This window comes from Hordeum vulgare, chromosome 7H (genome assembly GCF_904849725.1).
Source record: "Hordeum vulgare subsp. vulgare chromosome 7H, MorexV3_pseudomolecules_assembly, whole genome shotgun sequence".
NCBI lineage: Eukaryota > Viridiplantae > Streptophyta > Magnoliopsida > Poales > Poaceae > Hordeum > Hordeum vulgare.
The window spans coordinates 162,324,921-162,337,411 of NC_058524.1; the positions used below are offsets into that span (position 1 = coordinate 162,324,921).

The window sequence follows — 12,491 nt, forward strand, 5'->3', positions numbered from 1 at the left end:
AACATAATGCTCCACCATGGACCAAACATCAGTGTGCACAATATCAAGAACATTTTCTGCATGGTGTTGAGGGAGTGTACGAAATGCAACCCTATGATGTTTACTAGCAAAACAATGTGCATAGGGTTTCAAGGATATACCTTCCAACTCACGGAGGTACTCCATGCGAGCAAGAGCATGCATGCCCTTCTCACTCGTATACCCAAGCCTCTTGTGCCATAATTCTTCCAAAGTGTCTTTTTCAGCAATGCTTCGTTGCACAACTTGCTTTTAGCCACATAGAGATTATCTTTCCTACTTCCACGAGCCATAATCAAAGAGCCTTTGGTGAGCTTCCACTTTCCTTTACAAAAAAAACTAGGATGTTTCGTATCATCAAGCTTTCCTACTAACAATAAATTTAGCCTTATGTTGGGAACGTGCCTCACATCATCGAGCACCAACCTACAACCTAGATTTATTTCAATGCATATAGAGCCCTTGCCAACAATTGTTGACGAACCACTATTTCCCATCCTTACTTGGCCTGTAACACCACTAGTGTAAGGTGTGGAATACTCCTTGTGTGGTGTGATGTGGAAGGACGCACCTGAATCCACAAGCCAACTCATGGCATCATCACGAACACACTATAACATTCATCATCTTCAATGACTAGATAGTCCTCATCTCTTGCAGTCATGGCTAAGCTACTCTCAGCCTTTTTCTAAGTTTTCTTTGCAAGTTTCCCCTCTGCAATCTCTCTTTTGTACTTCATGTACTCACTCTTTATGTGTCCTGGATTGCCACAATGAAAGCAAGTAATATCTCTTCTCTGTTTTGACTTTGATCTCCCCCTGGATTTATTCCAGCCTTGCTAAAATTTTGTATTGTTGCGTCCATAGATCTCATACTTCCCATGGGTTTCAGCCACATATGCATCAGAAGAAGAGGCATCACCCCTTTCTTTCTTTCTGGCTTCTTCATTCAGCATGTTATTCTTCACCATATCCAAAGTCAGCTTCCCATCCGGAGCTGAATTGCTAAGTGACACAACAAGCGTGTTCCAACTATCATGCATGGAACTCAGCAGGAACAATGCTTGCACCTCATCCTCAAAGTTGATCTTCATGGCTGAAAGTTGATTTATATGGCATTGGAAGACATTCAAGTGCTCAGTCACACTTGTGCCATCTCGTACTCAAGCTTTGCAAGTCTTTTGATCACCAAGGCTTCATTCATTGATGTTTTCCTCTCATACATAGACTCCAACTTTTTTCACATCTCATATGCATTTGTGTCTTTTGGAACATGGTGAAATATATTGTGGTTGATGTACAACCGAATCGTACCTACTGCCCTGCTGTGAAGCACTCTCCATTCTTCTTCCATGACTCTTGTGGGTATCTTGTCTTTCACAATTAGCTCATACAAATCCTTGCAATAAAGGATGTCTTCCATCATGGGCTTCCATAATGAGTAATAGGAAGAATCAAGTTTTATCATGCCAATTGTAGTAGCACTTTCTACCAAAGCCATTGTGAGGAGCACTTCGAGCAACAATCAAGCAACTGGTATTAGCAACCTTCTAAGGAACCAAAGCTCCGATGCCAATCTATCGGGAATTAGCACACAAATGCACTTGTGGTTAACTGAAAACTGTAGTTGAAACAAAGTAATCTCAGCACCACATCATGTACTAAATGAAGGATCATTGCTTAGCATGGAAGGAAACATTTGTTGCAACATATATGGAGGAGAAAATGTTACTCAACAGACGAGACGCTCCTCAGACAAGTGTCTTGTGGCAGGAGTAACTTTCTGGATAGCAACTATCATCAACAAAACAGACACTAGATATTTTACATGGAAAACCCCTCAACTTGAGGGAAAAACCACGGGTTGAAGCCACCCAAATCCTCTTCCACTATTATCAAATGTGGGATACAATAAGTTTCTTCTCTATATAGCACTAGAGGATCTCATACATCAAGATTTCTAAATCTTGGATGAACACAACTAGATTTGGGGCTCAAGAGCTAGGGATTGGAACAATCTCACCAAAGATGGTGGAACCATAGCTTGAAGGAGACAAGGTAGTGGATCCAATAGCTATCTCCTCTCCTCTCCTTCTTCCTTCCTCCTTCTTCCTTCCTCCTTCTCCTCTCCTTCTCCGCATGTCCCTTTGAAGGTCATTTTAGGCACCCCGGCCCGATCTCGAGCCTCGTTCGTCAGCGATGCCGATCGACAATGTCTAGGAAGAGGTGTTCGGGAGGTGCTTGTATACAGTAGTCGAGTTTGTTTAGTCTTATGGATTGGCGCTATGCCGTTAGGGTTTCTGCCGTAGGTGCTCGCGAGCATCCGCTGGTGGTTTCTGTCCCTGTCTTCTTCTTCGACTCCATGGTGGAGGAAGGGAGGAGGTGCTGGATTCGGCGAAATCCCTCTCAATAAGCTCGCGGGCATCCCAGATTTGGAGCTCCAACTCCTTCTTCCTCCCTTCTCCTCTAGCTGCCATGGTGGTGGACTGGATGAAGGGCGGGAGGGAGGCATCGATGCTCTATCCTCTGTATGTGTCTTTGGAGCCCAAGATTAGCAATAAATGGTTGGGATCCCGGTGTAGAGAGCACGAGGAGGTTCTCGCCACTTCGCCGCTCCATCTTCTCGTCGAAAGGCGACCACTCGGAGCTCCGGCGATATTGTCCGGCTCCTCTATTTCCTCTTGGCCATTGTGTCATATGGGAAGCTGTTGATACGTCCCAAACGTATCAATAATTTTTGTTTATTCCATGCACTTTTGGGTGACATTGTTATATGTTTTGCTACACTTTTATACCCTTTTACACATATTTGGAGTGACCTACTAACTCAGTGCACCCAGCGCCAGTTTCTGTCTGCTGATGTCTTTTAATTGCACGGACTTTACCCCAATTTTCAAAGCCCCAAAAATCCCGAGAAAAATATATAAAAATCAGCATGACAGAAGCTTCACGAAGCACCAAGGTGGGATAGAGGGGAGCGAGGCCCTGCCCAGGCGGCCACCATGCATGGGCCCCCTCCTGGTCGCGCCACCAGGCCGCCTGGGTGGAGGGTCCACCCCCTGGCGCCCTCCTTTGGCCTATATTTACCCCTCAGACGGAAAACCCTAAAGAGATATCTAGAATCGTGAATTTCTCCATCGTTCCGCCGCCGTAGCGCTTCCGAGATCGGGAGCGCCAGAAGACCTCTGCCCGGCACCCTGCCGAAGGGAGGATTGACCTCGAGGAGCTTCTCCACCATCATGGACGCTTCCCAGATGTGCCGTGAGTAGTCCTCCTTGTCCATGAGTCCATGACCAGTAGCTATGTGATGTCGTCTCTCTAATCTTGTGCTTCAATGCTTAGCCCTTGTGAGCTGCCCTACATGATCAAGGCATCTATGTAATTTACCTGCTGTTGCTATGCTGAGTTTGCTCGGATCCGATGGATTATGAGATTATGTTCAGATTGTGATGAGTTATATATTTGGTTCTCCTTTTTATATTATGTTCTTTAGTAATTCATGCATGTTCTCTGTTGCTTTTTATTGCTTTGGTCGAGTAGTAGATTGTAACTCCAAGAGGGAGCGTTATGCATGATTGTGGGTTCATGCCCCCTGATGTATAGCTTGAGTGACAAAAACATGAGAATAGGGGATGTGCTTTTTCCACCAGGGAGAAAATATCGGTGCTTGTGACCACGGTTGCAAGGATTGTTTACCTTACGAAAAGTTCGTTAATGAAGTTGTCCATTTCTTTGAGTTTACACTTTGGGTGGGGCTCACAACTTAATACCAGCGAGATGTTCTGGATAGATATCTCAAGGTGGATGATTAGTGAGTAGATACTTGTCTTGGCGTACTGCCCATTACTTTTGAGCCTCTAACTTTCTTGTAGCATGATTAGCATTGTGGTGCCTTTATAATTCTGTCAATTGCCTAGCTGTAATTTGTTTACCCGGCATAGTTGTTTACCATCTTTTGGGAGAGAGACCTCACTAGTGAACATCATGGGACTCTGGTCCATATTACCACCATTGTTTACACCTCCACCATTTACTGTTTTATTTACTTTTCGGTTGCAATCACTATCGATATTACCGCGTGTGTTTTGATCCCTTGCAAACGACAAGGTCGGAGAGATTGACAACCTCTCTGAACTCGTTGGGAGCAAAGTTATTTTTTGTGTGTGCAGGTCCACGTCTTCTGCTAGCGCGAGAGCAGCGAACACCTACTTGTTGATCGTGAGAGTCCTCTTGGTTCGATAAACCTTACAGTCCCCGTGTAAGGGAAATATGCTGCTGACTACATCTCCACCTTCTACTTGGGGGTAACCAACGAGGGACGAGAAGTATATCCACCAACTCATCATCAAGCAAATTTCTGGCGCCATTGCCGGGGACTCCAATCTTCAAGATAGGGGAGTTGCACACTATCTTTTACCTTTGCTTTTTAATCTTGTTAGTTTGCTTTCTAGTTTTTTCTTTAGAGTCTTATACCAAAAACTACAAAAAAGGGAGTAGTTACTTTGCTTTGTTTAGTCAGTATGTCTAAGTCCTTTGCCTTTGGTGTTGCATTCGAAGGAGAGATTCTCACCTTCATACAAAGGGTTGGAGAAAGTTTGAAAGATGCTTGGTATATAATTAAAGATTCTCAAGATAGAGCCACCAAGAAGCAATCCACCACTATTTTGCTTAGAAATTTTTATGTTGGTATTACTTCTTGGAATAGGTTTGTTCTAGACATAGCAATAGGTGCAAATTTCTTGGAAGCTCCAGTTTGGGAGGCTCTTAACATTATGGAAAATCTTGTCGGAATCCCACCTATTGTTGACATAAAGGATGATATCACTTTAGCTCACATTATGAGTAAACCTGAGAATATAGAGCTAGAGATACCAAGCATGAGTAAAATAAATGAAGTAGATCGTATGATTCAAGGGAACTTAAATACACTTGATAGGTCCATGCACAAAATTTACAAAACTTTGGAGACCCTTAAATCCCATGATATGGATCCTTCTAGGATTGATAAGATCAGGGATAATATTGAGACTTTAGGAACTACTCTATCCTCCATAAAGACTAAAAAGGAAGAAACCCCCGCAAGGAAGGGACCTAAGCTCGTTCACTTATCCAAGGTTCCTCAACCCAAAACGAGTATACCTATTGCTAAGGGTGTTGAAACTGTGAAGACCTTGGAAGAGATAGCTCTCTTAAATAGACTTAGAAATGAAATTTCAATTGATCTTACTACCTTTGCTTTTGTTCCTAGAAGTGTTGCTACTAGGCCTCTCTTTGAGAGTCCTCTTAAGATTAGTTGTACTATTTAAGAGTTGTTTGATGATCTTTGTGATGTTTCAATTGATACAACTTGATCTTTTTGCATCATGCCTAGCTCAAAGGCATAAAAGAAAGCGCTTGTTGGGAGGCAACCCAATTTGTTTTTACTTTCAGTTTGAGTGGTCTTGATGCTTGTTACTACTGTAGCAACATTATTGTATCTTTATTTTCAAGATTTGTGTCAAGTTTTAGCCTCCGATTCCAAGAAAGTTCAAAAGTTGTGACATGTTGTCCAGAAATAGATTCTGTCTGTTTGACGGAATAATTCGCCAAAAATCACGAGATCATCTTTTGGATCTGAAGTTTTTTTTACAATATGATCTATATAATTTTCTTCCTCGCATATGTTCTGAGTTTTTTTATTTGAGTTGCAGAAGCTCCCCGAAAAAATTATTTAGTACCTACTGGTCTGTTTTTCCCAGATTCTGCCCTATACTGCGTTTTCATTGTTTTCCAAATCTTAAGCTTGCCTTTTCTTTGGAAAAACCTTTTGGCAATATTGAGAAACAATATCTCTTCCTGAAAAGATTTATTTCCAATAGAGAATAAATTATTTTACTATGGGCACTAACCACTCTAATCAGCTTATGATGAGTTTTGTATGAAGGGAGTTTTCAAGTAAGCGATGGAAGATGATGAAAGAAGATCCAGGAGTGTCAAGCAATCAAGCTTGGGGATGCCCCCATGCACCCCCAAGAAATATTCAAGGAGACTCAAGCGTCTAAGCTTGGGGATGCCCCCAAGCATCCCCTTCTCCATCAACAATCATCAGTTCGTCCTTCTCCATGCTATATTTTTATCACTTCATATGTTATGTGCTATGCTTGGAGCGTCACGCTCTTTACTTTTTAGTTTGTCTTAGTTTTTCTTGCTGTTCATAACAAGTTGAAACCTAGCCTTCTCTGTTTGGGAGAGAAACACACTCCACTCCACTCTAGAACACAACATAGGTTTTCATGCTTATCTTTTTTGTGTGTTCTTTATCTTTTCATAGCTGCAGTCATCCTTAGCTCTTAGTTTTCATGCTTATCTTTTTAAGAGATTTTATTTAGGTTACTTTTGGAACTCTCTTGAGTTATCATGCTTATCTTGTTTAGAGACTTGGCTTGTTGCACTGAGTTGTGTGTCTTGCATGAGTAGGTAATTGAGGTTGATATTTAAGTATAGTAGTAACTTGCAATAGTTTTGAGGTATTGATTTGAGTAATGTTTGGACTTTTGGTGTCAAGAGCCCGAGCCTATTAGTGATAGGTGTCGTATTTTGGGAAATCCGTGTGTATTTTCAAAAACTAAGAAAATAGTTGAGAACTCTAGCTACTAGATGGATCACTAACCTCTGGAGGGGTTGGAATATATAGAGTACCCTCACGTTATCATGGGTCCAGGATGCGCAAGGATAACCAAACCCCCAAACACTCCTCCTCGGGGTACTTGTCTCTTTGTGAATCTCCTGACTAGATAGAGATTTACCGATAATAAGTGCATGAGTTCTTTTGGACTAATGCGAGTATTCGATTGTTGGCACTTCCACCATCCATATTTTGCTAGCCTCTTCGGTACCGTGCATTGCCCTTTCTCATCTTGAGAGTTGGTGCAAACTTCACCGGTGCATCCAAACCCTTGGCATGATACGCTCTGTCATCATAAGCCTCATTGTATCCTTCCTCAAAACAGCCACCATACCTACCTGTTAAGGCATTTCCATAGCCTTTCTGAGATACATTGCCATGCAACATCCATCATATCATGACTTGATCTTCATGTCATACATGATTTTGCTTGATCGAGGAACCGCATGCTAGTTGGGCCTTGCCCTTATTATTGCTACATGACGCGCTAGTTTCATTGCATATCCTCCTACACTTGGAGAGGCATACATTTGCATACATCATGATAGGTTTCATTTGTCTTATGTTGAGTACTTCTTATAAAGTGTGAAGATCTTATTTTTATAATTTTAAAACATAGAGTGTTGCCCTTAAGTGAGGAAAAGATCCCAAAGAGGACAAATTAAAAGATCCCAAAAGTGGACACATGAAAAGATCCCAAATAGGACAATGAGAGATAAATAGAAAGAGCCAAAGAGGCCACAAAAAAAATTTAAAAAAAAAGAAAGAAAAAAGAGAGTAAAGGGGGCAACACTACTATTCCTTTTGAAAGATCCACACTCGTACTCCATTGTTATATTTGTACTCCATAGAGATTATCATTCATGCATAACTATGTGGGGACCCTTACACTATAGAACTTGGCTTGTATTTTCAAATGAGCTCTAGGTCTTCCTGAGCAAACAAGTTGGATGCACCCCCACTAGTTCCATTGGATAACTTACCTTAGCTCAAATGTGCATCCGTTGCATGGGAATCCCTATCCCTCACATCATATCTATCATTTGGCTTTCTCTCGCCTATGATTGTCCTCGTTGATGTGAGCCTTTCACACGTTTTTTGTTTTCCTTCCCCATCATTATTCTCTTTGCCATCCTAAGTGCCAACATATCTTGCTTGCGCTCATCCATTGCATGAGTGCTCATAGTCGAAAGGGAGAGGATCATTTTGACTTGTGCCTGACTAGTGGTCTGGGGATGAGTCAAAATAAGATTTCGAAGGAGACCAAGTGTGAAGTTTTAGTAAATTGAGTTCTCAATTAAACTATATAATATTTCTTATGCTCTAAACCCATCTCCCACTTCTTGCACACAAACACCATTTGAAGACATTCGAGTCATGGACAGAGAGAGCTCTTGCACCTTTATGTTCTTACTTTGCTAGTTTCAATACTAGATATAGACTCTTGCTTGTTATTGTCTTGACTTGAATTGCATATCTTACTTGCTTTACTTTGAAGTTCTTATATGTGTGTTAGCATGTCACCACATAAATTATTTGTGTTATCATTGACCTACTAGAGGACGAGCAGGAATTAAGCTTGGGGATGTTGATATGTCCCAAACGTATCTATAATTTCTGTTTATTCCATGCTCTTTTGGGTGACATTGTTATATGTTTTGCTACACTTTTATACCTTCTTACACATATTTGGACTAACCTACTAACTCAGTGCACCCACTGCCAGTTTCTGTATGCTGATGTCTTTTAATTGCACGGACTTTACCCCAATTTTCAGAGCCCCAAAAATTCCGAGAAAAATATATATAAATCAGCGTGACGGAAGCTTTTTGAAGCACCAAGGTGGGCTAGACGGGAGCCAGGCCCTGCCCAGGCGGCCACCATGCGTGGGCCCCCTCCTGGCCGCGCCACCAGGCCGCTTGGGTTGAGGGTCCACCCCCTAGCACCCTCCTTTGGCCTATATTTACCCTTCGGACGGAAAACCCTAAAGAGATATCCAGAATCACGAATTTCTCATTCCGCCGCCGCAGCGCTTCCGAGATCGGGAGCGCCAGAAGACCTCTCCTCGGCACCCTGTCGGAGGGAGGATTCACCTCCGGGAGCTTCTCCACCACCATGGACGCTTCCCGGACGTGCCATGAGTAGTCCTCCTTGGACCATGAGTTCATGACCAGAAGCTATGTGATGTCTTCTCTCCAATCTTGTGCTTCAATGCTTAGCCCTTGTGAGCTGCCCTACATGATCAAGGCATCTATGTAATTTACCTGCTGTTGCTATGCTGAGTTTGGTGGGATCCGATGGATTATGAGATTATGTTCAGATTATGCTGAGTTATATATTTGGTTCTCCTTTTATACTATGTTCTTTTGTAATTCATGCATGTTCTCCGTTGCTTTTTATTGCTTTGGCCGAGTAGTAGATTGTAACTCCAAGAAGGAGCGTTATGCATGATTGTGGGTTCATGCCCCCTGATGTCTAGCTTGAGTGACATAAACATGAGACTAGGGGATGTGTTGTTTCCACCAGGGAGAAAACAATGGTGCTTGTGACCACGGTTGCAAGGATTGTTTACCTTACGCAAAGTTCATTAATGCAGTTGTCCGTTGCTTTGAGTTTACACTTTGAGTGGGGCTCCCAACTTAATACGAGCGAGATGTTCTGGATAGATATCTCAAGGTGGATGATTAGTGAGTAGGTGCTGATGGATAAATGGTCTACTTGTCTTGGCGTAGTGCCCATTACTTTTGAGCCTCTAACTTTCTTGTAGCATGATTACCATTGCGGTGCGTTTATAATTCTGTCAATTGCTGAGCTATAATTTGTTTACCCAACATAGTTGTTTATCCTCTTTTGGGAGAGAGACATCACTAATGAATATCATGGTACTCTGGTCCATATTACCACCATTGTTTACACCTCCACCATTTACTGTTTTTATTTACTTTTCGGTTGCAATCACTATCGCTATTCCCGCTTGTGTTTTGATCGTTTGCAAACGACAAGGCCGGAGAGATTGACAACCTCTCTGAACTCGTTGAGAGCAAAGTTATTTGTTGTGTGTGCAGGTCCACGTCTTGTGCTAGCGTCAGAGCAGCGGACACCTACTTGTTGATCATCGGAGTCCTCCTGGTTCGATAAACCTTAGAGTCCCCTTGTAAGGGAAATCTGATGTTGACTACATCTCCACCTTCCACTTGGGGTAACCAACGAGGGACGAGAAGTATATCCACCAACTCGTCATCAGCAGTTCATCTGATTCTTCGTCCTCGTACTTCCACTGTTTACCTCTCGTCTTTCGCCGGCAATGCTGTAGCCATTCCACTTCCCCAACCGGTTTCGTCCCCGGTGGTGGTGGGATCGGGCTAGGCTCGAAGAAGGCGAAGATGACTCGATTGCTTTTCATTTTTATTGTCTCGGGTTCTATCTGCAAAATGTCTGGCCTGGGTTGTAATTTTTTATTTTCTATTGGGCCTTTATGTAAGATGTTGTATGCTTATTAATATAAGTCTGGGTCCTTCGGGACCTTTTTTGTGTTAAAAAACAATGTAGTGGATCTGAATCATCACAACCTTGGGAAGGAGCTCCCTTTGCTTCTTCCTTCAATCTTTCTATTCTTTTTTTTCTCACTTGGGTTTCTCTCTTCTTTTTCAATAAAGGCTGAACTGATTTTTATCACTCTAGATGGTTGTTGTTCGATAAGGATAAAGCATCCCCATCCACTCACGTACAAAGACCAAAATAACCCTAGGTCATAACTTTAATGGATAGTGGGCTTCTCCACCTCTTTTGTGCTGCTTAAAAGGCCTCAATTGGTCATCTTCTCACTGCTCACATGAGAAGGATATCCCAACAAATTGTTTGACACTTGATGTCAATGTGTTTTGTACCATCACTTGACTTGTTGTTACTCGTATAGGAAACGGCATGTTTATTATCATAATACAATAAAATTGATTTAGATATGCTATCAACCATTTTAAACCTGGAAATAAAATTCTTTAGCCATAGTGTTTGTCCGGTGGCCTCAAAACATGCTACAAATAATGCTTGCAACGCAGCAGTTAAGCTTGTTTGGAGCCTTTTCACCATATGTCTCCTTTCACGAGTGTGAATATATAACCTGATGTGGGTTTCTTACCACTCACACAGCCGGCAAAATCAAAATCTGAATAATCAATAAATTTTATGTTCCTAGGATATAACGCAAATATTTCTATATCATATTTTTATTTTTATACTGGAAGATAAGCCGGAGAGATGCTCACTAGAAGAAAATGTCGGTTGCAGTGTTCTTTGACGATGAGAACAAAAGTTGTTGGAGTGGGTATGTTTTATCCAACTTCTCTATCGTATTTTGATTTTTATACATCCAACTTTTGCATTAGTAGATAATTTATTTGAAAAGGGGAGCGGGTAGAGATGCTCACTATATATCGAACAAGAAGTCCCGTATTTATTTTATTTCGTTTCACACATTTGACGCACGACCAGCTAGCTGCTGCACACGGCCGGTCCATGCGAATCAAACGACGCGGCGGCAGAGCGTGATACCGTCGGCGATAGGGAGCTGCACGGGCTCCACGCGCGCGTCGGCGGCGATCATGGCGTTGAACCCCCTGATGGAGTCCCGTTTCTTGCGGTCCTCCTCCGTGAGCGGCGTGTCGTCGGGCATGGACACAGTGCCGCCCCAGAGCGTGTTGTCGTAGGCGAGCACGCCGCCGACGCGCACGAGCCGCAGCAGCTGCTCGTGGTAGCTGCCGTAGTTGTACTTGTCGGCGTCCACGAAGGCGAAGTCGAAGCTCCCCTCGTCCTCGTCGGCGATGAGCTTGTCGAGGATGGGGCCGGCGGGGCCCTCGCGGAAGTCGACCTTGTGCGCGACGCCGGCCTTCTTGATGACGGGGAGGCCGAGGTCGAAGTACTCCCTACTGACGTCGATGGCGATGATCCTGCCGTCGTCCGGGATGGCCAGCGCCGTGGTCAGGACGGAGCAACCGGTGTAGACCCCCACCTCGATGGTCCTCTTGGCGCCCATCACCTTGAGCAGCAGCGACAGCAGCAGCCCCTCGTCCGGCGGCGACGACATGAACCCGCTACAGCAAGAACAAACAAACACCCCAGTCAACCCACCATGACCTGCAGTCCTTCTAGAACACATAGCATGATCTGCAGTTCTAGGGGAGGCAAGAGAAGGGAGCGGAATCGCGTACAATATGTGCTCACTGGTGATCTGTCGGAGCTCGCGCATGAACTCGTTCTCCCGCGGGTACACCATCGTCTTCAGCATGTACTGCAAAATGAAAAACAAGACACGCTCAGCAGCTAAAATTCAGGGACGAGCGTGGAAGACACAGGGAGAGAGACGATCCGCGTACGTACGTCGTAGAGGGCGTCGCTCTTGAGGAGTGTCTTGGTGGTCTCGCTGCTGTGGACTTCCCTGACCTCGCCGGCGCTCCCGTTGGAAGCCATGTCCATGCCGCTGCGAATGAGGCAAGCACCGCGCACTACTCACACTGTTCTGTGAATGAGTGGAATGCGCACACGCTCACACACGCACCCACGAGAGGAAGAGGAGTAAAGCCGGGGATGCTGCCGCGTTGCCGAGCACGGCCATTTATTTATGCTTGGGTGCGCCTGGCTGACGACCGGGGTCGGTGACGGTGCCGGGTGCGGGGCAGCTGCGGGTGAGGGTCTCGGTGGCGCAGAGAATCTTGATCAGTTGCAAGATGCGATGCAGTGGGCAGTGGCGTCATCGACTCGCTACGCAACGAACGCTAGCCGTGCTGGTGCTCCATGCCAAGCGTGTGCGCAGT

General features: G+C 44.1%; 1 protein-coding gene across 1 annotated transcript; it reads right to left on the reverse strand.

The window, feature by feature from the left end:
* Positions 1-11,112: 11,112 nt before the first annotated feature.
* LOC123411823 (tricin synthase 2-like) lies at positions 11,113-12,285 on the reverse strand. Its single transcript, XM_045104779.1, has 3 exons — positions 12,058-12,285; positions 11,889-11,968; positions 11,113-11,771 (listed from the first exon to the last, which is right to left on the reverse strand). Exons 1-3 carry the CDS (start codon positions 12,151-12,153, stop codon positions 11,204-11,206), a joined length of 744 nt encoding a protein of 247 aa, XP_044960714.1. The 5' UTR covers positions 12,154-12,285; the 3' UTR covers positions 11,113-11,203.
* Positions 12,286-12,491: the final 206 nt, after the last annotated feature.